The sequence below is a fragment of the Xiphias gladius genome, chromosome 6 (genome assembly GCF_016859285.1).
Source record: "Xiphias gladius isolate SHS-SW01 ecotype Sanya breed wild chromosome 6, ASM1685928v1, whole genome shotgun sequence".
Lineage (NCBI taxonomy): Eukaryota > Metazoa > Chordata > Actinopteri > Istiophoriformes > Xiphiidae > Xiphias > Xiphias gladius.
Genome location: NC_053405.1, coordinates 19196686 through 19220341, shown reverse-complemented (window position 1 = coordinate 19220341; position 23656 = coordinate 19196686). Strand labels below are relative to the sequence as shown.

Genomic DNA, 23656 nt, shown 5'->3' with positions numbered 1-23656 from the left:
GAAACTGAGAAAAGGCGAGGATGAGGGGGGATGAAAGCCTTGAGAATGGAGGAAGGTGCAGACAAGGGAGAGGACTGGCTATTTTCATGGGTGCCAGGCCGGGTCGATGTGACAAATGGACTGAGAGTGCCACCGGCGTCTCTTGTGTCACAGCGCTGTCACTGGCCTCCTCAGTGGGCTAGAGGCCAAGCTGTAACTCTGCCAAGTTGATGTAAACCACCGGAATCTTATCCTCATGATCTTTTCTTTTATATCACTGACCTGATGCCCTTCTCCTTACTTCACACTAGTAACTACATATTTATATTGCAACATTCAGTTTTTCTTAATTTGGCATAAAAATCCATTAAATCAGCACAATGTTCCTCACACCATCGCTAATGAAATCAGAATGAGATCACTTAAATTATCAGAAACTATGAGGAAGTCAAGTGTAACCAGGCATCGCCTTGTGGTTATGCATGGTTCTCTCTGCATTTATTACAAAAAAAAAGATCAGCCTCCCAACGACACACACACACACACACCAAATATTAGTATGTGGAGACATGCCGTTCCTCTTAACCCACTCTGATCAAAGCAGAGTTTGGAAGCAAAACATCTAATTGACACGATGTGTTTTGGGAGGGACACTTTGATGAAAGGGATGAGGTCAGAGAAGTTTCTAGGTTCAATTTTGTGTTTGTGTGTGTATTTATGCGCGTGTATCTAATATACGTCTATTAGCCTATATTGGCTCTAGTTTCTCTCAGGCGCTAGGCAGGATAACTTTATTACTGTTCGGTAATTTTCGTGGGTCCAAACAAGCACACTTGCGCCGAGGGGGGTGAAGTGACTCAGCTGTTATGGCATCAAGTTGTGCTTGTATTTCCACGTGCTCAGATGACATTTTATTGAAAACACAAGTGAAAAGAGGAATTTTTTAAGCTTTAGTTGGCAGATGCGCAAACACAGACTTATCCAAAATCACTGGAAAAAACAAAGTGTTTTGAATTATGCATTTTTTTTTACTTTGACAAACAAACATCACAAGACAACTTTCGATGCGATTAAGGCAGAATCTCTATCCATAACATTATCGATAGCTGCTTTAAGTATTTAATGTATAAAGTCTTTCCTTCTTCTTTTGATTAAACATATGCAGCTATCATACAGCAGTAGGAATCATGTGTTTGTTCCCTCTGCGATCTGCAATTTGAGTGATTTGGTGTTATTTACACAGGTCAAAACAGTGTGGATACATATTTCAATTATTCTGTTTTCTGACACATCACCAGGATCTAACAAAAAAGACACACAAACCTCTCAGCTTTTCCTCAGGATTAATCCTGAAGTTTATCGATAGAATCTGGACAATTTGCTTGATGATCAAATCTCCAAAAACTATTTTTTCTCATGAAAAAGAGTTTATACCTCTCAGCTCGTCAAACACAGTAGCAGAGAGGTGACTGTCAACCCAATGCAGACTTACTCTCAGAGATCAAAAAGGCAGACGGAATATTGGTGCAAAACTCTGGCTCTTTCATGTGTTTTTATATTGTTTGGACAACGATGCAGCTGTATGGCATAAGCAGTATCAGGCTGTGGCTACACAGATAATATGTGTTAGTAGCCTAAATTTATTTTTGATTTTAGCTCCTTCAGGGGAATGGTTGATAATAATAAAAAGATAAAACAACACCAGCCTTATCCCTTAAAAGAACGATTTCCCCCGTAAAAAGCGAAATTATCTGCCCTTTGAAACTTATTTGGAGTGTTAAAAAACATGTTGGGCTGCTTTGAGCATGTGGTTTTGGATTTTGCACAAAGACATTTCTTGGCCCATTAGGAAACTGTCAGACCTGACATGATTGGCCAATTAATGAAGCCTGCCCTGACTCCACCTGCTGATACTGTAATCCTTAATTCCTCTTTTTCTTCTTCGGCCACTTTGCTAGTTTTTTTTTTACTGTGCTGTGCCTCTGTTCTCTAAAATTGTAAATTAGTATTTCACACCCATTTGCACCCATAGTTTGAACTAGCAGTTTAGCCTGCAGGAAAATAAAGCCATTAATGTCTGTGTGTGAGCAGTTGTGTGCCCTCCAAATTAGTAGGCTCTCCACAGTGGACAACTCAGCCATCGTGACAAACTGCAGCTGGATTTGTGCTAGATTTAATTTTAATGATGTTTGAACAGAACACATTCAGCTGATAGAAATCACCTAACTAACTCTGAACTGCTGGTGTTTTTGAGTGTGTGTGTTTGGGCATGAATTTGTGTGTGTGAGAGAGGTTAGCATGTGTGAACATGCATGTGATAGGTAATATAAACCATTTCTGTAAACAGCGTAATGAGTCAGATTTGGTTCAGGCGCCGACAGACGGTTTAGGATGTCAGATCCACTTACGGCAGGTTATCACAACGTGTCGATTGGCTGGCTTCACTTTTTCCAGGTTCTGACCCTTGCTGACAGGCCGATCAGTTACAGCATAAACATGGTCTAGATGGTCTGTGAAACGTCCAGCTCCTCTCTTTCAACTTGCCATGAGATTCTCTAAATTCTAAGGGAAAAAGATTCTTGCATCCAAATCATTTAGATGGGCCCCTGTAACAGCCTCAGAAATGCCAAGGGCCTGAATCTTCCTGCAATAATGAGCTAAACACTCCTTCATTTTGTCTTGCTGTTTGCAGGCATTTTGTGAGAATGACTCAAATATTGTTTGCGCAGACAGTTCATCAACTAAAGTCAACTCTGTTCAACCAGCCATCAAACAGGAGTTGGAGGGGGTGAGTGGGGGTGTATGGGATGCTGTAGCTGCAGAGACTTCCTGCTTCATCACATTCCTTTGTTGTTCCAACTCAACACTTTTCTCAAATCTCTTTTTCCGCTCTGATAAAAGCAGAGCAGGCTCCACAATGAATGCAAGCATCGAAACCCTCATCGACATACACAAACGCTCACGCTCACACGCTCATTCGCCACCCGTTTTGCTGTGAACTCACTCAGGCATAATGACATAGCTAGTGTTGCCACAGTGTAGCTACAGATGGAACCAATTATGGTTCTGTGAAAATATTTCCTGAAGTAAGGCAATGTTTTGACTGGTGGGACAGCGGGATGCAATCACTCAGTAATTGAGGTCCAGTGAAACATCAATGAGGCTAGGGGAGATTGGAGATTCCTTGTTGTGGCGTCATGTTAGAACGGAGGACGGTCACCACTTTGCCAGGACCGACTCTGTCTTTCTCTGCGGTGGATGTACTGTAGTGAGGAGATTTGTGCAGGAAGGAAAATTTGTTGCCAAATTTACGGCCGTGGTCTCATCTAATTCCATTGTAATTGATGCGGTTTGGAGAGAGGCCTGAGTTGAGGCTTAGCAGGGAGAACCCATAAAGTAGACACAGTTCTTTGTATTTACATGGCAGCTGGTTAAAGCACAGGGTCTTATGTCAGCTAACGATAAATGTGTTGCCTGTAGCCTGAACCCCAACAAAGAAACAGAGAAAGACAGGAAACGAGAGCAAAAGCAGGGAGTAGTTAATTTTTGTTTGATGTGGTCTCCTCTTTCAGACAGAGAGAGGGCTCTGTAACCTTGAAGCCACAGTCATCCTGCCTCCTCTCCTAACTCCCTCTGCTGTCACTTCTGCAAGTCACACACCAAGGGCACACACAGAGAGAGAGAGAGAGAAGGAGGGAGGGAGCCAGAGAACAGACTAGCAGTGATAGAGGAAGTGTGGTATGTAGCTGAGCATCCCTAGAGTCCAGACTGCGCTCCATAACTCACACATCTGTCCCACCCTTAGGAGTTTCTGAGATGCTTGATGAACGGGGCTGATCCCCTCAATGAATACGGCGGCTCGGCTGATTCATGTGCCTTATAACGACTACACACTGTGTGTTTATTTGGGCATAGCTGAGGAAAAAGAGAAGCGAAAAAGTATGGTGTGTGTGCAGTTTTCGGTGTAGAGATGGGGAATTTTTTAGCAAGCTCTAAGAAGATAAGAATAGCAGCCTCAACCTCTGGGAAGCTTGACGAGGTACGAGGACTACTGAAGGGTTTCAGCTCTTTCATCTGACTTCCTCCTCTGAGTCCTCCTTCTCCTCTTCATATCTCCTTCCTCACAGCGGGAACCTCAGAGAAACTTAAAAAAACCTTAAAAAAAAAAAAACAACCTTAAAAAACCCATTGGGCCTGCTGACCCCTCAGCGATCCACGGGTCCTCACTGATAAATGTGTTTGTATGTGTGTACAGGGTCGCCATTTTTCAAGGACTTCTTGAAGTGAGTTTTTGGGTGGTGAGGATTGTGTGCATATAGCCTACAGTTACTCTTAGATTTTGGTTTTTAGTGTATTTCACCAAAAATACACAAAATGTTTAAGAGAAGCACATCAGTGAAAACCTGATTTTATGTCCCCACACACCTGAAAGTTTTTGCATTCTGCAAAGGGCCAATGATCATAGCCATTTACAGTAAACAATGCCCTATTTCCACCTTGATAGCTCAGAAAATGATTCAGGTTATATAAATTGAAGCGAAAAAAAGGAGATTTGGTGCAAATGTAAATGAGCTGCTCATTATGCAACAGAGTCCCTCTGAGTAATTACAAAAATGATTAAATTAAATAAACAAAAATAAATACAGAAAACTAGTTGTGATGTCACAAAATCATCTCATACATACAGGTGTTTAACTCAGATTTCGTGTAAATACAGAGAAACTTTCCTCCTTCAGCAGATGAATTTGAAAACAAACTGCACATACTGTAAGTCATTCTGCACAATGATGGTCATCATCACATCCAAGTCAAGGAGCAAGAAGGAAAACACTGACTTGTTTTATGGGGAAATACAAAAGTTTTGGAAACCAAGTTTTCAGGGGCTTTAATGTCTAATATTAGTGCTACTGCAGTAGAACAATGTAATGAAACATTTCAAAATAGAAAAATAAACCAAATTCTAATAATTTCCACTGATTATAGTAGACTAAAACATTTAATTTATTACTGAACTGTACTAAAATTGACTACAATCCAATGATTAAAATAGAAGTACTGTAAGTTTTTGTCAAAGACTGACTTAATTGAATCAGGTGGCAAAATTACTACTGGTTCAGAGTTGTTTTATTATCTCAGCTTCTGATTTTGTGATCCAATGATCCAATAATATGACACAACACTATCAGGGACTGTTCTGCATAATGAGTACTGCTACTTCTTATACTTTAGGCACATTTTGTTGCTATGTCCTTGAACTTAAGCTTGTCCTTTGAGTCCAATTTTTACTTCAGGACTTCTACTCGTAATGTCCCAAAAGCGTGAGCATTGGCAAGAGTGTATCTTTCATATGTATCTATGTGTGCATGATTGGAGGAATGTGTTGATGTTATGTTATGCAGATACCAACCTCAAACAGAAGTGGTACATGTGTGTGCGTGTGTGTGTGTGTGTGTGTGTGTGTGTGTGTGTGTGTGTGTGTGTGTGTGTGTGTGTGTGTGTGTGTACGTGTGTGTGTGTGTGTGTGTGTGTGTGTGTGTGTGTGTGTGTGTGTGTGTGTAAAGATGGGGAAAAAAGATGGATCTGCACATTAAACATTATGTGACGAGACCTAGAGCCCTTTTTACACACAGTTACACACAAACATACACACCAACAGCTGAAATCAACGACTCCTCACTGTATCCAAAAGTGAACACCAGACACTAGCATTTAAGGACTTTGGCTGAACTGACACACACACATGCACACAGCTGATGATGAATAAGGGCCTGGGGCAGGTCTGTGTCCAGTGCTGAGTAATAGTTGTCCAGTAGAGTGCGGGCAGGACCCGGAGGTGCTGTGTAATGCCTCAACAGAGACTCCTGCAGCGTGATTTCAAGGGTACTGTAACTACTCTCCACTCACACCACTGGGGATTGTTTATGTGTCTATCATTCAGACAGAAATCGACCATGGTGAGTTCTCCTAACTCCCTGCATCAAACAACACTTTTCGTCCTTTCTGCGACACATCAATAAAACTACATCGCTTTTTCACACACCCCTTCTCTTTCTCTCTCTCTCTCAATCAGTAACACTCTCTCTCAATCTCATTCTCTTTCACTTCATATGTTTCTCTTCCATCTAACCCTTCCTCCATGCTCTTTCTGTCTTTGTCACTTCTTTCATCAGCCTCTTCCTATCTCTTTCACCCCTGAGTTTGTTGCAGCACCTCAGGATTGATGACCTTAAACTCCCGTTAGTCCAGGTCAGCTGACAGGCACTGTGATTCTGAGCAATCATTCTGCTCAGGATGTGTCCGGATGGCAAGTCCACCTGTGAGGCCTTGGCCCGTGTCACAGCGGAGACATTTCATTAAAGGCGGCCTGTAAATTAACAGAACAGGCAGGCAGCTGGACGAATGGGACGAGAGCAGATTCAATCAGCCACCAGATGGTGTGCAGCCCCGACATGAGGCCTGATGGTTTAATCGTTCTGTTAAACCTTTGGAAATTTGTATCAGGAACGAGTCCAACACTTCAGCGCTGGGGGTGTTAACATAAAAAAAAATCGGCATGTGTTTTCAGCTGGTGGGTGTATAGTATAGCACCGTAAACAGCTCTGATTTGATATATGGATGTAGCATGTGAGAAAGATTAAGTTGAAATTGCCTGGTTCATGATTTGAGAATGAGAGATATGAACCCTCTGGGCAGATCGTTAGACTAATGCTATGCGGACCTCTGCTCCAATTTATTGCCTCTGACATGTTTGTGAATATTTATATTGCTCTCCACAGTCTTATTTTGGCTTTGCACCTAAAATGAGAATATCAATTACCAACTGAAAGCAACAGCCAACACCGTAAACCGTAAGTCATAGGGTATAGAGGAAAAGAAGAAAAACTACATCTTACTGAGAAACCCACACATGTACATTTGCACACATGAACTCTACGGCACACATAACTCTCTGGAAAACAATTTATTTCTCCACAGTGTCCGCCACAGCCCAGTTGCTTTGTTTGGACTGGACCCGGCTGAAGCTGCTAACAGACTCGCCCTTGTTAAGCTGCCTTTTGCTGAAGGTTGACCAGATTGGCAAAACAAGGTCTCCTGATATAATTGAATCCACAAATTCAATGAGGAACATTCCTGACTGCAACACGCGTGCAAAGGCTGTGAAAAAAAACATTTATGGGAAACAGAGAAAAGTCCTGTAGCTTTTGATTACATGGCAGCAGGAGGGAATCAGCCCCCCTCTGATGATTTCAACACGTAGCGTTCCCCAAAAGCAACTCGACTTGCCTCATTTACCCCAAGCAGAGATTTTTCTGTAAGCACGAAAAGGAGAAAGAAACCAAACTGAAGAAAGAGGGCAAGAGTTACAAATTGAGATACACAGGGTAGCTAGAGGGAGAGTGTGAGAGGTGGAACTGAGGAATGCACAGGAACCAAGAGAGTTGTGCAGGTATGTAATTATGCAGTCATCATCGCGAACCTTGACTCTGGGCCAGCCAAAATCCTGATCTGCCCTTGTTAACGAACCAAGCCGAGGACCTGAATCTATTAACAGCTGTTTTTTTGGTGGAGATTTTATGGAATTGTAATTACAAACACATGGCTGGTGCACATAAATGTTTTAAAATTATTGATCATTCAGGTTCGAGACAAGCATGTCTGACTGGCCCTCAGGAGCCAAGGTTTGAGGGGGTTATTTATTTTATATATTTATCTTTGTGCAGAACTCTCCAGCAGCTTCCCTCGACCGTGGTCTGAAAATGCTGTCAGGGCAGGACTGTGGTTTTACAATCATCCCGAAAGTAAACAGGGTTTACGAGCAAGGAAGGTTTAGACCAAGTAAGGAGCTCTGCAGCGTTACAGTGCTTGTTTTTAAAGTGCTTTATTTCTTTCTCAGTTTTTTGCCATCCTTGAACACACATTGGTGTTAGCTTCTGAGCTTACACCATGCAGTGTACTCTGTATGTTTGTGTGTGAAAGCGAGAGAGATGCAGTAGTAGAAATAGTGTGAGATATGTAGTGTATCTGCTGAAAGAAAAATAATGTGGATGGTAAAAAAAAAAAAAAGGAGTAAGATAGCAGGAAGGAGGAGGATGTGCTAAAAACAAGAAACAAAATAGTGCCCGCAGTCTTTCAAAAGCGAAATCACTGAGCCATGGATGCGGGGCATGTAGTGTCTTATTTACACACACACATATTCATACATCTGTACGCACTTATTCACACAATAAGGGGATGCACGTGCTTTGCCACGTGCATCCCTGACGTCACTGCATGCATAAACATATTAACATGCAGAGAAATGGTGGATTCTGAAGATGAAAGCCCCTCGGATCAGTGGCTGTATGCTGACACAGTCGTAACCTATCAAGTTCAGAAGTCTATGCTCCTGGCATAGACAGGTCCACTGGGATGCCGTGAAGTCTCTTTGTTCTGTTTTGATGTGCTGTGGTGCTAATACATATATTCCAGCTCTCAAACTGCATAAAAGTTCTCCTGCCTGGCTTTTGATTACTGAACTTATCGAACTGTAGAAAGCCTCAAATAGTTCCCAAATTAATTTCTTAACATCTAAAAGTGAACGCCTCCAGACAGTAATCAAAAGCAGTGTAGGAAGCAAGCAGATAAAACATACTTCTTGATGCCATGTGGTTGTTCTGGTGTTAATTTGTCTTTAAGAATAATTCCAATTTATTACACCTTGGGACTTACTTTGGTAGTTTTGGTCATCATCAACGATACAGGAACATGTTTATATAGGAATGTTTTTTCCTTCACTCCTAACTTGCTAAAGATCCCTTGACCCCTCAGATTTATCTTGCAAACCCTTTGGGGGTCCCGACCCCCAGGTTGGGACCCACTGGTTTCTGATCGCTCATGTTTCTTGGCTTGTCAGACCTTATTGTAGCAATGCTGCAGTGTTCCCAGATTTCAGCCATTACTTTGATGAGTGCAGTGCTATCATACCCCATAGAAATGATGGCCAAAACTATCAAAATTAGACCCAAGTTGTAATAAACTGTGATTATCTTTTGGATGCATGCTTCTAATCAAGATCATCATCACTGAAGGTGGGTTGAAAGGGATCTTCTTCCCCTTCATCCGACTCTCCGTCTTTATCTCACACACACATGTTCACAAAGCCAGTGTCGAAAGCGCCGCCAAGCTGTGAGCATGGGCCGAGCAGATACACAGAGTTGTCTGCCAGTGCTCTAATCAAGGGAAATGTTTAACAACTGGCATGGAGCTAGCAGGGCTTTTCATTAATTTCCCTTACTCACCGGCAGGATGGAGGGAGGGAGAAAAGAGAGCAGAAGACATGAGGGAAAACTTAGAGGCATCCACAAAAATCGCTCCGATTAACATGACCACAGCTGTCACATGCGCCGAGGAACGGAAACATCACTTTGTGTAGCTTTTATATTAAATTTGAGCGTGCAGGAACAACCTTGATTTGATAGTGTTCGAGTAAAAATTTATTTACTTCTCTTGTGAATTTTTAAGCCATTACATCATGCCGCCACCCGTGGTGATCAAAGGATTGGTGGGATACAGACAAAGGATTAAAGGCTAACGAGCCGATTGGAGGGAGCGAAGGATGATACAGGGTGTGAAGGAGCAGATGAAAGTGGGTTAGAGACAAAGGAAATCAAATACCAAAGGAAAATTTGTGCTTCGAATTTGACAGTTAACTGGTGCTAATTTATATGTATATATACACAAATATCCTATCAGTGTTTGTTTCAACAACAGAGTTATTCCATCTTCTCTGGTACACTCTAGGTCTCTTCTCTCCTCCAAACTCCATTCCTCTATCCTTTTGTCTCTCCTCTTCACCTGTATAATCCCTTCCTCTCCTACTCCTCATCCCCTCATTTTCTCACCTCTTTTGTTTCAGCTCTCCTCTACTTTTGTCTCATGTCCTCCTCCCATTTCTTTTCTTCTCCTCTAACTCTATAAAATCCCTCCTCTCCTCTCCTCTCCTCTCCTCTCCTCTCATTGTTACGCTGTAATTGGAGCTAGAAGCCTCAAGACAAGCAGCTCAGTGTGCGTCAAGCTGACAGGCAGGCCCGTTGGCTTCTATTAAGCTTTAATAAGTGAGCAGGATTGGAAGAGGGAGAGAAGGAGCTGAAGGGAGGAGAGAGTGTGCAAGCTGCTCCTTCTACTGTCACCCCTCTGTAGGATGCAGAGAAACCTGTCTGCTGTCACACAAACACACACACTACCAGAATCTCCAACCATCCGCCCTTTCATTTTCACTCGCTTTTTCAGCTTGTTGCCACAGGCTAAAGATTGTGTGTACATGTTGTGCATCCAAGAAAGACAGTTATATGTGGGGGATAAAATAAATTGACAAAAATAATTAACACATCTGAGTGTCCGTGTCAAAGAGAAAGAGAGTTGAGGAAGTCTGTCTCTGTTCTGCAGCTATACACACACATACAGCCATACAGTACTAACACGCACACTTGTCAAGCGCTCTCCTCTTGCATAAAGATGACAGTAATATCATTGCACTGTGCAGGATTTAATCTGAAGTGCAAACCTGGACCACAGTTGAGTGTTAAATGTTAGAGAAACCTCTACCGCCTCTGAAGCTGAGTACAACAAGAACAATTCCAGCGGTTCTGTGTGTGAGAGGGGAGATTTGTGGTTTTTCCCCATTATGTTGCCGCCTCGTACTGAATTTTTCCGTGGTCGCAGCGCTTTGTTTTTGTTTACGAAGTCATCAAGGCTGTGGTTTTTTTGAAAAAAAAAAAAAACATCCAGCCATGAATCAATTAATTACCTGACTTTTTAAACTCCTCCAGCGTGTGTGTGGAAATTATAAATGAACACGCTGGCACTGTAACCTCCAAATGCCTTTCTTTGTGTCGCATCTGCTGCCCCCAAGAACACCCTTTTTACTGAGGAGAGGCGCGATAATGTAATTGAAGCTGGCAGTCATTCCAAACCGAATATTGGCCTGAAACATGAAAATAAATACAGCAGTGCCAACAATGTGTTCAAGGAGAAAAGAACTTCCACTGAACAAATGCAAAATTCAGCATAAACATAGAAGAACATGGGTGCTTAAATTAATACGCAAAGACTAAAAGGATGTCACTGCTGGTTAGCCTGTGTAAACAGGAGCTGGCTGTGTGACAGTCTGAGGGAATGAAGTGAGGAAAGATATGTCATGAGATCCAAATTATGAGCTGCCATCTGTGTTTCGAGCAATTTTGAGATACTCAGCAAACAAGTTTTTACATCCCATTGGGTGAAAACTAATCTCCTAAATAAACATTAATAGTCAGTTAAATAAACACTTTAAATTGCATAACTAAAGCCTCGTGCGAGGGCCAACTTCAGGAGGATGTTAAACGAGAAATTCCTCTGAACAATCCTATTTTAGATCAAATATTAGATGGAAATATATTATTTCAAGATTAATATTCAGATTCAGTGGTGGTGAACAAAGTGGCGGAAGAGCAAAGAAAAAGTTAAAAGGAAATGAGGGAAGAAGAGGTCGTGGCATCGAGCAAGCAAAAAAATGGAAAAACCGAACACGATCCTGCTTGCAAAATGTGATCTCCAGTCATTCAGAATTATTTGTCTGATGGTGAACCGAACTGAACTGTGCATGTCACATAATTAACAGGCTGTAACGTAGACCTATGCATCACCAAGCTTATTGGATTGGTGATAAAGGACTAATTAAGGCTGAAAAGGACATTGATTGACCAACAAGCCCAGGTGATTAACGCCAGGCTTCAGTCAATGAAAACTGCAAACTTGTTGAGAGTAAGAAGTCACATTGATAATGGGGAGGAATCCATTGTCAGATCTATCAGATGAAATTTTAAGCGACAAGGGATCAATGAATAGTTTAATATGATTCTGGTCATGTGTTACGTGGATTCTTTAGAGTGCCGTTATGCTTTAAGGCCACTGCACCAAGGCTACATATGCAGTCTGCCAATGAACCAAGTGTCTGGTTTTTGCTTCTGTTCGACAAAATTATATTTTTTGCCACACTAGCACACCAGCTGACTTAGGTGACCCCCTGACCTTTCCTCGTGCACCATCATATTTGGTTTATAGTGAAATGTCTCAACAACTGTGGGTAATAGTAGAAACAGTTGTTACTGTGTTTTTTTGGGTGAACTGCCCTTTTAATGTGTACAAGAGCATATCTGGCTCAGCACAGGAGCTCAGAAGTCTCTCACAAGCTTTTAGCTGCCATACCATCAGCTTAATGTCAATATGTAGAGTAACACATTATTATACAAAGCCACGAGCCATATTAATTAACCACCAGGCTGTCTCATATTGGAGTATATGCACCACAAACAGCTCTATTTGTCTCCATTAAAAATAAATTTGTCAGACAATAAAGGTATTTTTGTTTATAAATAAATGTTGCTGTTCTCTCTGTGTTCCTTCTTTCTCCCATTCTTCACCCTGCTCCTTTTCTCTGCTGTGTGTGAGTGAGTAAGTAGCTCCCAATGTCTCTTAATGACATCCATTTATTTTCTGTGAGAAAGGATTTATTTTGCTGTCCTTGTGGAGACAGTGCTCCCTCTGCTGCGATTGGTGTTGTAATTTAACAACTATTACTATGTTTGTCTAAGGCCCCAAATGTTCAAGTTTGCTTTAGGCAACTTCTCTCTCCCTCTCTGTTACACCCACCTTCCTTCATCTGCTTTTCTCCAATCTGCTTCCCTTGGCACAATTTCATTGTATTCATTGGTGTTGGTCCCAGGAGCTCATGCAGCAAAGAACAACTTTTCTTCTGGCATTTTCCTAATTGATCCATGGCAGCCAGTGGTCTAGCTGTGTTCATATCTTCAATAATTCATAAACACTTATCTCCGAGGGTGTTCATCTCATGTTCTTATGCAAAAGAATTCATGGTCTTGTGTGCTGATATGGTACCCTTTTGGCATATAGATGCAACAAGGAAAAAATATCAGCCTAGCTATTTGAGCAGAAAGGATTAAATTTGTATTTTTTATTTTTAAATAGCAATCAATTTCATGTGTTGGTGCACAACATATAAATGGGAAGTAACACAGATTTTCATGGTATGAAAACTTTAAATTATCGCTCAGTATTATTGCCAGACCTGGCATCTCTTCCCATAAAGCTAACGTTGTGAAACATGTTTGGGTTGAGAGCTATTCTCAATCAGGAAGACAGTTATTACAGCTATTAAAATCACCATCCACTTTGTGTAATGAAGGCAATTAGCCAGACCTACCTTGGCTCGAAAGCTTACAACCTTTCCCACCCACAGAGTGGAGAGAGAAAATAGGCCATTTTTTCTTGCCATTTGTTAACTCCCACATGTTTAATACAAAATACTGATGCTATTTAGATGGTTCCACCGACCAACTCTGGGCGTCTTTTTGTGTATGATTTTATCTCTCTCCTTGCAGGAATGCTGCTCCGAGAGAGTTTCATCGATGAGCCTGACGGTCTAGTGTCTGTAAACCTGCTGGTGGTGTCTGCTGTTTCAGCCTTCACAACAGGAGCCATCCTCTCCGGCCTCACCGTCTGCTGGATCATGAGTCACCGCCACCGTCACTCCCGCAGCACAGGGGCCAACAGCGCCCGCCGCAAAAGTGACAAAGAGCAGAGCATGCTGGGGCAAGGCCGCAGTGGGTCAGTAATGAGCGTAACAAGAACCAGTGGTGGTGAGAGGCGCCGTTCGCAGGCAGATAACCCCTTTGTCACGCCCAACGGCTGGCCTAAAGGAGAGATGGACCCAGGATTGCTTCCTACTCCGGAGCAGACCCCACTGCAGCAGAAACGGGCCATGCGTCTCCCAGACAGTGACTGGGACCAGAGCCAGACCTTCCTCACCGCTGTGGGGACCCCCTGCCCCAACAACTCTGTTATCTACCTGAGCTCCAAGTTCCTGCATGGTGGCGGAGGGGGTGGAGGAATGGTCCGGATAGAGGACCCAGGGGAGGTCGTGCTGCCCCCGCACACAGAGCGCCAGCGCTACCTGATCCTAGCCACCCAGAGAGGGGAGCATGGTGGCAGCCGTCCCAGCGGCACCCTGAGGAACTCAGCGGGAGAATACATCTACCCCGCCACGCCACAGGACTCCCCCGACCGACGGAGGGTGGTTTCTGCTCCCACTCCCCACATGGACTATGGGGAGCCTCGCTGGAGTCAGGAGGCACTCAACTACAACAGCAACAATGGAGCGCCCTATCACTCCCAGCGCCAGGGCCTCATCAGGCCAGACATGCATGGGCCACGAGGGCTGGGAGAATTGGCTGACTTCAGCCATCTTCTGGGGAAGAACATGGGAGCGCGCACCCCCAGTGGCCAGTGAGGTGAAGTACCTGAGCCCTGACACCAATCTCTCTCTCTGAACACCCATTCCCTCAACAATAAACTGGAATAAATCAACCCCTCAGACTCACTGTCCCGGTCCAACTTTACCCTGTCTGTCCTCTCTCACTGTCATTCAATGTTCAATGACGTCATTCAGCTGACTGAAGAGAGAGACAGAGAGAAAAGAAAAAAAGAGAGAGGTGAAAAAGAGGAGAACGCTCTCCTCACATCTTTGATCCTCTGCTCTTAATCTGAGGTGCACCCCTCAGCTCTGTTAGTGGTACGACCCACAGAGCGTGACTTTGACACCACAGGACAGACACTAAGGTGAAGGGAGGGGTGCAAAGGAAAGGGAATCTTCTAAAAAGTACAGTGTGGAGATAAAAAATGACAATTTCGCTCGCAGCACCGAATGTGAAAAGTCTCCCTCAACCATTTTGTTCACCGTTTTGATGCCATGGATCTTCTTTGAGTGTGAAATTTTGTTCCAGCTTCTGTTTTTTTTGTTTGTTTGTTTGTTTTTGTGCCAGTGGCATCCAGCAAACAACAATGTGCTTTACTTTGGATTTCAGATGAGACTAAAACTGTTGTAGCCGTGCCAGAGGGCAGTGACTCTCGATGAATCATGCAGTGTGTGTCTGTGTGTGCGTGATTGTGTGAATGTGTGTGGCCACAACAACCCGAACCAGTGTCCCGTCTTAACTGTGAAGAATAACTATATAATGAAGTTTCTGTAAGGAGGAACTTGATGTTAACAATATTTTCCCCTTTTTATAAACAATCACAGAGAGATAAATGGATGTAATTCTGTGTCTCTCCATGTGTTTACCAATCAGAGGTTTGGATGGTTGACCAGTGGCTAGTGAAGGGTTGAGACTCCCAGTGTAATTTTTGTGATTCCCAGTACCTTAGAGGCAGCTCTGGTCAGAGCCATGGTGAAGTGAAAGAGAGCAATAATAAGCAAGAAACATATAAGGATAAACATAAAGCCAATATAATTTGACATTTTTATAATATCACTGTTTTCTCAGTAAAGCAAACTAAAGCTTAGAGACATCAGAAAGAGCAGAGTGTTGGGAAAAGGAACAATATCCCCCCTCCATTCTTCTCTCCCTCGCTGCCTCTCAGTATGCCTGGGTCTACTTGACCTGACCTGAGGCCTCCCTGGGCTCCACAGTCCATTTGAAGGGGGGAATGTGAGCTGTGGCTGTCTGGTTGTCTGACTGAGGCTGTGAGGCCCGGCCACTTGGGACCTCCATTCAGCCTCTTCTGCCCGACACTGAGCCTCTTTGTGCCCCAGAAGCAGGAGGAGACTGAAGCAACAAATAGCCGTTAAGAGTCAGGGACCTAGCCCGGCACCACAGCCTAACAGAATATCAATGAAGAGGACAGCAGCTCCAGCCGTCATGTGAGATGTACCAACCAGGCTCGGGCATCTCTTACGCTTCATATGCTTCACCCACTTGCCAGGACAGAGAGGAGCTGAGGGTTGAAGCTGGGGCCGAGGCCAGGGTCGGGGCACTGCTAACTGTCACAATGGTCATCCCTTGTGACTTTATCCCTTTCTGTCTTTCACTGTGTTTCCCAACAAAAGCAGGATAAAGAAAACAGATGGGCATGGGTATACTTGGGTGTGGAGTTACTCTTTCATGATGTTTTCTGTTTTTATCTGTTCTGTTCCGTTCTCAATTCAGATGTAGATCCAGAGATAGCTTTAGTTCATCTGGGTCACAGTGGTGTTTTGTGTGTGTGTTTGTCTGTGTCTGTGTGTCGGCTTGTCTGTGTGAATCTCTTAGGACTTCCATGAATGAGTGCAAAAAAACAGCTCTGATCAATTTTACTCTCATTCTCACCCTTCTTTTTTTCCAACCCTATTCTTTTTCTCTATTGAGCCATTAATGTTGTGCAGCAACCATTTGCTTGACATTCACAAACATGTGCTAACAGTGTCAGAGCCCTGCGTGGGAGCAGTACATGCTATACAATATATTTAAACCATTATACAGTGCACAAAGAAAATGGAGATGCTGGGGCTGTGCTTAGTTGAAAGGAATTTGGGGTCAGATGGTGGATACTACCCCCATAATAAAATATTACAATGTTCAAAAACTACGGCTGGGTATTGTTTGAAATTTTTATAAAACTAGTGCCAATATGATATGATGCCTTGCGGTTTTTGAGAGCATAATTTAAAATATGTTCAGAACATACATATTTTTCCACAAAACAGTATTTTCCATTTAAAGCAACTTTACATCGTTTTATAGCGTCATTTAACTGAATTCTTTTGGTTCATTTTCACAGCTCTCATCACTGTCGTTTTCAGCCTCAAAAAGCGGCCGTATTCAAAAATAATGCTTAAACAAATGAATGCTACCTGCCTAGCACCAAACAACAGACAGTCAAAGTTAGTGCGTAGCTAGTAAACATAGTGGAGCATTTAGCAGCTAAAGATCCGAATATTTTCCTCAGGAGTTGGTAGAGACCAAAAACAGAGATAAAAGGAGAGTGAACGTTGGACTTACATTCATTGGGTGGACACAAGCATGACTCATAATGAATGATACTGTTGCTCTATATCTTTAGGATATGTAAATAGGCAACTGTATGCTAACACGTTAGCCTTATATGGTGATAATATAAAAGTGTTATCTTTGCAGCTTGTTTTTGCTGCCCCCAAGTGGCAAAAAATCAGTTATTGCACGTTTAACGTAAAAAATACTAAGGCTGGGCCGATATGATAGCAAACAATACATTTATGGATACATTATTTTGAGAAACACGTTTTCTACAAAATATTTTTTTCCATTTAACTAAAGAAGCCAAAGCAACAAAGTGGTAAATGCTGTTTAAACACAGTGAAAATTTAACCAAATTTAGATGTAAATCAAGAACTGTCTGATCAAAGAAAAAGTAAACAAGATTATAACTCTGACCAGATATTTTATACCAGCTTTGCCACTGAGATTTGATACCCAGCCCTAAAAAATAGTAATCCAAGAGTCTGAGGTGGTGCATGAGACAAATAAGTGTAAGAGATATATGAAAGCAAGGACAGAGGAGGAGGTCAGGCGGGTGGACATGATGTTACTGTATTACTGCCTCTCCACATTTGTACAGTGTATTCTTTACACATTCTATCCTGAAACAGGTCATTAGTATTAAGGATACTGAGATTTCCACCAGCCCAGCCCCTCATCTCTGCCTCTCTTTATTTCTCTCCCCATCTCCTGTCTCTGCTGTGGCCTGAGATCTGCGTGTCTGTGTGTGTGTGTGTGTGTGTGTGTGTGTGTGTGTGTGTGTGTGTGTGTGTGTGTGTGTGTGTGTGTGTGTGTGTGTGTGTGTATGAATGAGGCCTCTCTGTCTCAGCTGTTGTGCCCAGCCAGCCGTATCCTCGCTCCGTATCTCCTCTAGTGTTTTACTAAACATGCTTGATTAGGCAAAGTACATTCCCGGCCCTCTAATGGCCTGATGAGCCCCTGAGAAGATTACTACAGACACATCAGCCCTGAGAGGGAGGTGCATGTTCAACCAGCTCTTTACCCCTCCACTAACCACCAGTCACACACATACACACAAACTCTGCAGGGCCCTTTAACCAAATTCAGGATGCAATTGAATTAAGATCAGAAATAGAGCTCACGCTTGAAATAGGCCGACACGGACTGGTTCTAGGAAAGGTACTGTATGTGATGTTATCTTATTGACTGCATAATTTGATTACCTTAGTTCAACATTATGGGGCAGCTAAAGAATTCAGATGTAACCTCATGGAAGTCAGTTTGTTTATTAAAGCCATCATCTTCCCTTTTCTTTACATACTTCAAGTCATTCCCCTTCCTCCTCTTACAACAGCTGTGCTTTGTCATCTTTTTTCAAGCCCCTTTAATTGTTAACAGACTCGCACTATCTCACTGCACACACACACACACATCCTTCCTCTTTATCACTTCCCTGCACGTATTGACACACACACACACACACACACACAAACACACATGAAATGCCCACCCAGCCCTCACGACCCAGTCTTTCTGTGTATGTTGTAATTTATCAGATTGTGTTTGTGTCTGAGGAGATGATGCCTTTTTTGTGTTGGGCTGTTTATGTCATGTGGCCCAGTGATGCGATGCCCCCGGGCCAATAACTGCCATCTTTCCCTGCAGTGCTCCACTGTGCTGTATGCGCTCTATGCCCTAGAAAGAGTCCAGAAACAGAAGCTAACTTGTATTAAATCCACCATTGCAGTAAGGAGCAGTGACATGAATTGCTCCCTTCCAAGAGAACATGTGAGAAAAAAAAGCACAAAAACAGGGCGAAAACAAAATGAAAGTTTGCATTTTTGTAAAATTGTAGATGTATTTAGTCAGCACTGGTCATTTTTTCATGTTTGTTTTTGCTATTGTTTGTTTCTGTGGTAGATATTTGGTTTGAAATTATATGGGATATTATTGTATATGATTTCAGTTTCAATTCTCTTGTGTGCCAGATTTGATGACGACAATGAAGACGAACCTGATGACTATCACGATTATTATTATATTGACAATGACAGTGAAGCAGTACTGTGATCAGCACTGAGCTGTTCTGTCCTGTTTGGATGCTGAATCTGAAAGAGAGGAGGAAGAGGAGGAGTCAATGAACTCATACAGACTGAGGTTCAAAAAGAGGCTTCTCTCCTGTAGAGTGGAGTCTCTCGCTACTGTGAAGGACCCCGCCGTCCTGTGGCTCTCACCAGAGGCTGGCCCACCGTCGCCCCCGGGGGGCCTTGGGGCACGGTGTCATCGGATGACAACCCATGTCCCTACTACGTGTACATAACCCTGATGCTTACATGTAATTAAAGTGCAGTAGCTGCATGACGACACAGCCTCTGTGTGTGTGCAGAAGTAGCGAAATGTGAATTTGTACAGTACATGCAAGTGTGTGTGCTTGTGTCCGCAAAGAAATCTGTTTGTCGTCACGTAAAAAGCAACACGTGCATGCACCCTCCAACAACTGCACAGAACACACATACAGTACATTGGACATAAACACACATACACAAACACACTCCAGCAGTTGTTCACCATTCTCCACATTGTCCTGAGCTCTGCCTGTCACTCCGCATGGAGACTTTGCTCTATGTCAACTTTCTTATTCTAATAAATCACTCAGACATTGACCTCTAACTTGTGTTCATTTACTACAGTGTGTTTGACCTTGCAGTTGATTTAATTCATTTATTTATAATCTTATATTTGCATTAAAAAAAACTGTAGCACACTGATTAATACATACTCTGGTCTCTTACCTGTTATGTCACTGAGTTGCACAGTGGTGAAAGAACTATTCAGATAAAAGTAGTTAAAGTAAAAGTAGCAATACAATAAAAGTACTCTGTCACTGGTAAAGGTCTTGCATTAAAAATTCTACTTGACTAAAAGTAGAGAAGTATTATCAGTAAAATGTAATCAACAGTAACAAAAGTAAAAGTATATCTTATTCAGAGCGCATAGGTGTGCATGGCCTTTAATCTATAACAATACACAATATTTTATGAGTTGGTCATGTGTTTTTTATGTATAATCAAAGTAACTAGTAACAATAGCTATCAGATCAGCATAGTGGAGTAGGAGTATACCATTGAATGAATATACTCAAGTAAAGTACAAGTACCTCAAAATTGTACTTAAGTACAGAACTTGAGTAAGTGTACACAGTGTGGTACTCACCACTGGGGTTGCTTCACTGTATTAGTATTATGAGTAGTATTATTTCTTTTTTATTAAAAAGCATCAGCAATATCCTGTCGATTCCTTATAAATAAAACACCCATTTAGAAAACACTGCTCAGTAAAAATCAGCGATCAATATTTTACGATGCAAGATGTCAACCAAAGTGAAAACATGGTGTGACGAAAAAGATTAAAAAAACTTTAGAAATATTCTATATCGTGGCTGTTGTGAATGAAAACTGTATAGCCTATTGTCATATTTTGTTGTTTTTTTATGTTTACAGATAAACTAAAGTTCAAAATACTCATCCATTGAGGAAAAAAAAAACATGAAAACCCATGTAATTAATGAAAATGAATTCTACCTTTATCTACCAAACAGTGTACTGAGCAGCATTATGACCCAAGGGTTCAGAGTGAACAGGTATTGTGGTGTAGTACCACCAGTTTTCATTAGACGGTGCTGTTGCTCCATAAGATGATTGCTGCAATAATTGCCACAAGCCTGGAGCAAGACTTCTGTATATTCAGCAAAACAGTCGTGTGAAGGGAATTGTCATCCATTTACATCACCCTTTTTCTTGACCTTCCCGTGCTACTCACCGTACTCCTGCTCCTCTTCCTCCCTCCTCTCCTCCCCATCCAGCTCGCCATCTCTCTGGGGAGCCTATCAGGCCATTTCACATCTGTTGAGTGGTGGAGACCATGAGGACCTGTCAGGGGCTCTCATTTTCCGATGTTTTATAGGACTGAAGTCCTCCAGTGCTGCAGCGCTCGAGCAACAGGAATGGAGGAGGGAGGAGAAAGAGGTGGAGGACGGCGACTGTGTCCCACACTGTGCTCAATGCCACAGGAGCATTTGTGGCATCATTGTTCACTCTCCTCTTCAGATTTAAGGTGACTGCATGTGCCAGCTTTGGGATAATTTACAGCTTGTTTACACCAAGTCCGTGTCCTAGTAGATCCTATTAGAAAGTCTGAAGGAGTGTATGTGAGACTAGGCAGCCTTCTCTGCATCCCTCTATCCCTCCTCCACTATCTATCTATCTATCTATCTATCTATCTATCTATCTATCTATCTATCTATCTATCTATCTATCTGTCCATCTACCTTCTTCCCCCCTTTCCTTTCCTCCCTCAGGCCCACACACACACACACACACACACACACACACACACACACACACACGCACACAGACACACTCTTTATGATGAATCTGATTAATGAAGAGGCTGAAACAGGGCCAGTGGGTACTCTCCTTGATTTGACTCCCTACTCCACAGCTGAGCTCCACATAATGCCAGCTTTCATCCATCTCACCAACTCAATGTTTAGACTCCAAATGCCCACTTTTTCTCAGCTCGGTACTTTTTCCATACTTGTTGTACTTAGTTTGACCTGTTTAATTTAACAAAACTAAGAGTCTACAGCCACGGTGTTGCTTTACATCAGCATGTTGTAAAGCAGGTAATATTTACCAGGTTCACCATCTTGGTTGAGCCTGTTATCATGCTAACATTTGCTAATTAGCACTAAACACAAAGTGCAGTTGAGGTTGATGGGAATGTCATTACTTTTGCAGGTATTTTGTTGCTGAGAGATTTCACTTAGAACCACAAATGTCAACCTCATGGTGGCGCCATGATCTCAACTCATTACTGATAATAAACAGTCAGCACGCTACATGAAACAACGTGTCACTGTTTCACTTCTAAATGACTACCGTGGCCATGACCAAATGACAAAGTAGAAATGAAATGATTTGGGGAAGCACAGCTCAGTCTGAGACATGTGGCCGTGCTTTCACAGGGTTTAATGCAGAAACATTCAGAGAGCATGTGCAGGGTGGGAAGAGTTTTGCAAAGGTCACAATCTTAGCGCTCAGCCTCGCATGTTCTATCCACTAGTGCCTAATTTATGTTTGTATATGTACACCACTGCATAAAAATGTGTACATGGCATACAGACACAAACTCGGCCACCTTCTGAAGCTGCCCCCACAGGTACTTAGTAATGATCTGGGTCCATTCTACACACACACACACACACACACACACACTAGAAACCCAGCTACATGGATGTGGCCCTGGACATGAATCAGGCAATATTTATCAAACAATAAAAATCCTCATTCAGGTAGCTTTTCCACTGACAAAAAGTGTTTTGCAACTACAATATTGACCAGCAGGGGTCAGTGTAAACTTCTGGAGGAAAAAAAGACTAGTGAGATGAAACCGCTCAAATCCATTACGGCTAAATTGTATTATTTCCCCCCTTTCCTTCATGCCTCCTCCAGCTTTATATCTCACTGGACTCAGTGACAGATCAAATCAAACCCATTAAAAAGCACCTTTCATAACTTTTAAGGGTATTTGGCATTTTTTTCTAAAACGTTTTAAATATTTTACAGTTCACTTTAGAGTAAAGGGCTGGAATGTGATAACCAATTGAGAATCGTGTGTGGAAATGAGAAGAGAGAAGCACAGTATTAAGAGGGAGATAATGAAATAAGAAGCATGTGGGAGAAAATGTACAACAAAGAGAGAGAGAGAGAGGAAGGCAAAATCAGAGGAGCTCAATAGACAGGTCCATAACATCTAATTCGACAGTTTGAGTGGGAGCGGAGAGCCCCCAGGTGGACATATAGGGGGAGGTACAAAGCAGAAGGGAAGGAGTTTATGACTCATTATTTCGTACATTAAAAAGGAGTAACTGTCTCCACATGGACTTGAAGACCTGTAGAAATGCAGCAGATGGGACTTTTTGAATTTTGAAGTATGTTACACATTAGCTGGTGGCGTGCTATTTGTACGTGTTGAGGTTTGCATATAAGGACAAGCAAACCTTAAGTAATTAGTTATTCTTATTAAGGGCCTCTGCGGGGAAAATCCCAGCCGGTCTGTCCACATGGAGGTCACTGTGAGGAGAATTACCAAACAGCTGGCACAGGACTTCAAACTGGCTCCTCCAGCTAAGGGACAGTCACGCAATATCACATACTCTCCTGCACATGAGGTCATTCTCTTTTGTTTTTTTTCCAATGTGATTTAGAAGTGATATGGTATTTTCAGGCTTTGGAGAGGTGTCTTTGAGGAGAGAATTAAAGCTCAACGTCCAGTATCGTAACATTTCATTATTTCTTTATGTGTTAATCTCTGACAACTCAGCATTCTTGTTTATTTTCTGTGCAACAACCAACAACCTTGCAAGAGGGGTTGAGTAAATAGGCCAGTTCAGTTTAGTTTACTGCAGTAAGATAAGCTCTGTAGTTACCCTCAGCTGACCACATATTTAATTCACTTTAATGAAACTGCTCAGCTATGTATGACCACATAAAACCACTGCCTGCTTGGAAGCGCAGTGCAGCTGTCAAGAGTGCTTCACAAAACCTACGACTATTTCCTTTCCAGCTCATCTTTTTTTCATCCAAACAGGTCTCTTCCCCTTTATTTTGACTGATTTCTACCTGGACTTTGATGGCTGTACATTATGAACAGTGACCGCAGCAGTTGTACATGATACGCACATCTGTGAGTCGCAGAGAGTACATAGGCCTAATTGCAGTCAGCAGCATGTGTGGCTGTGTAGGTGTAATTGGAAAATCAGCGGGTTGCGCGAGTAAATGTGTAGG

The 23656-nt window shown here is 42.5% G+C and overlaps 1 protein-coding gene across 2 annotated transcripts in view; it reads left to right on the top strand.

Moving 5' to 3' along the window:
• Positions 1–19457, top strand: part of sema6bb (sema domain, transmembrane domain (TM), and cytoplasmic domain, (semaphorin) 6Bb) — a 122527-nt gene extending 103070 nt beyond the window's left edge. For both annotated transcript variants that reach the window (XM_040128777.1, XM_040128776.1), the window contains exon 17: positions 13398–19457. In XM_040128777.1, the coding sequence (XP_039984711.1) occupies positions 13398–14305 (908 nt within the window). In that variant the 3' untranslated portion in view covers positions 14306–19457. The remainder of the gene's footprint in view (positions 1–13397) is intronic.
• The last annotated feature ends 4199 nt before the right edge of the window (positions 19458–23656 follow it).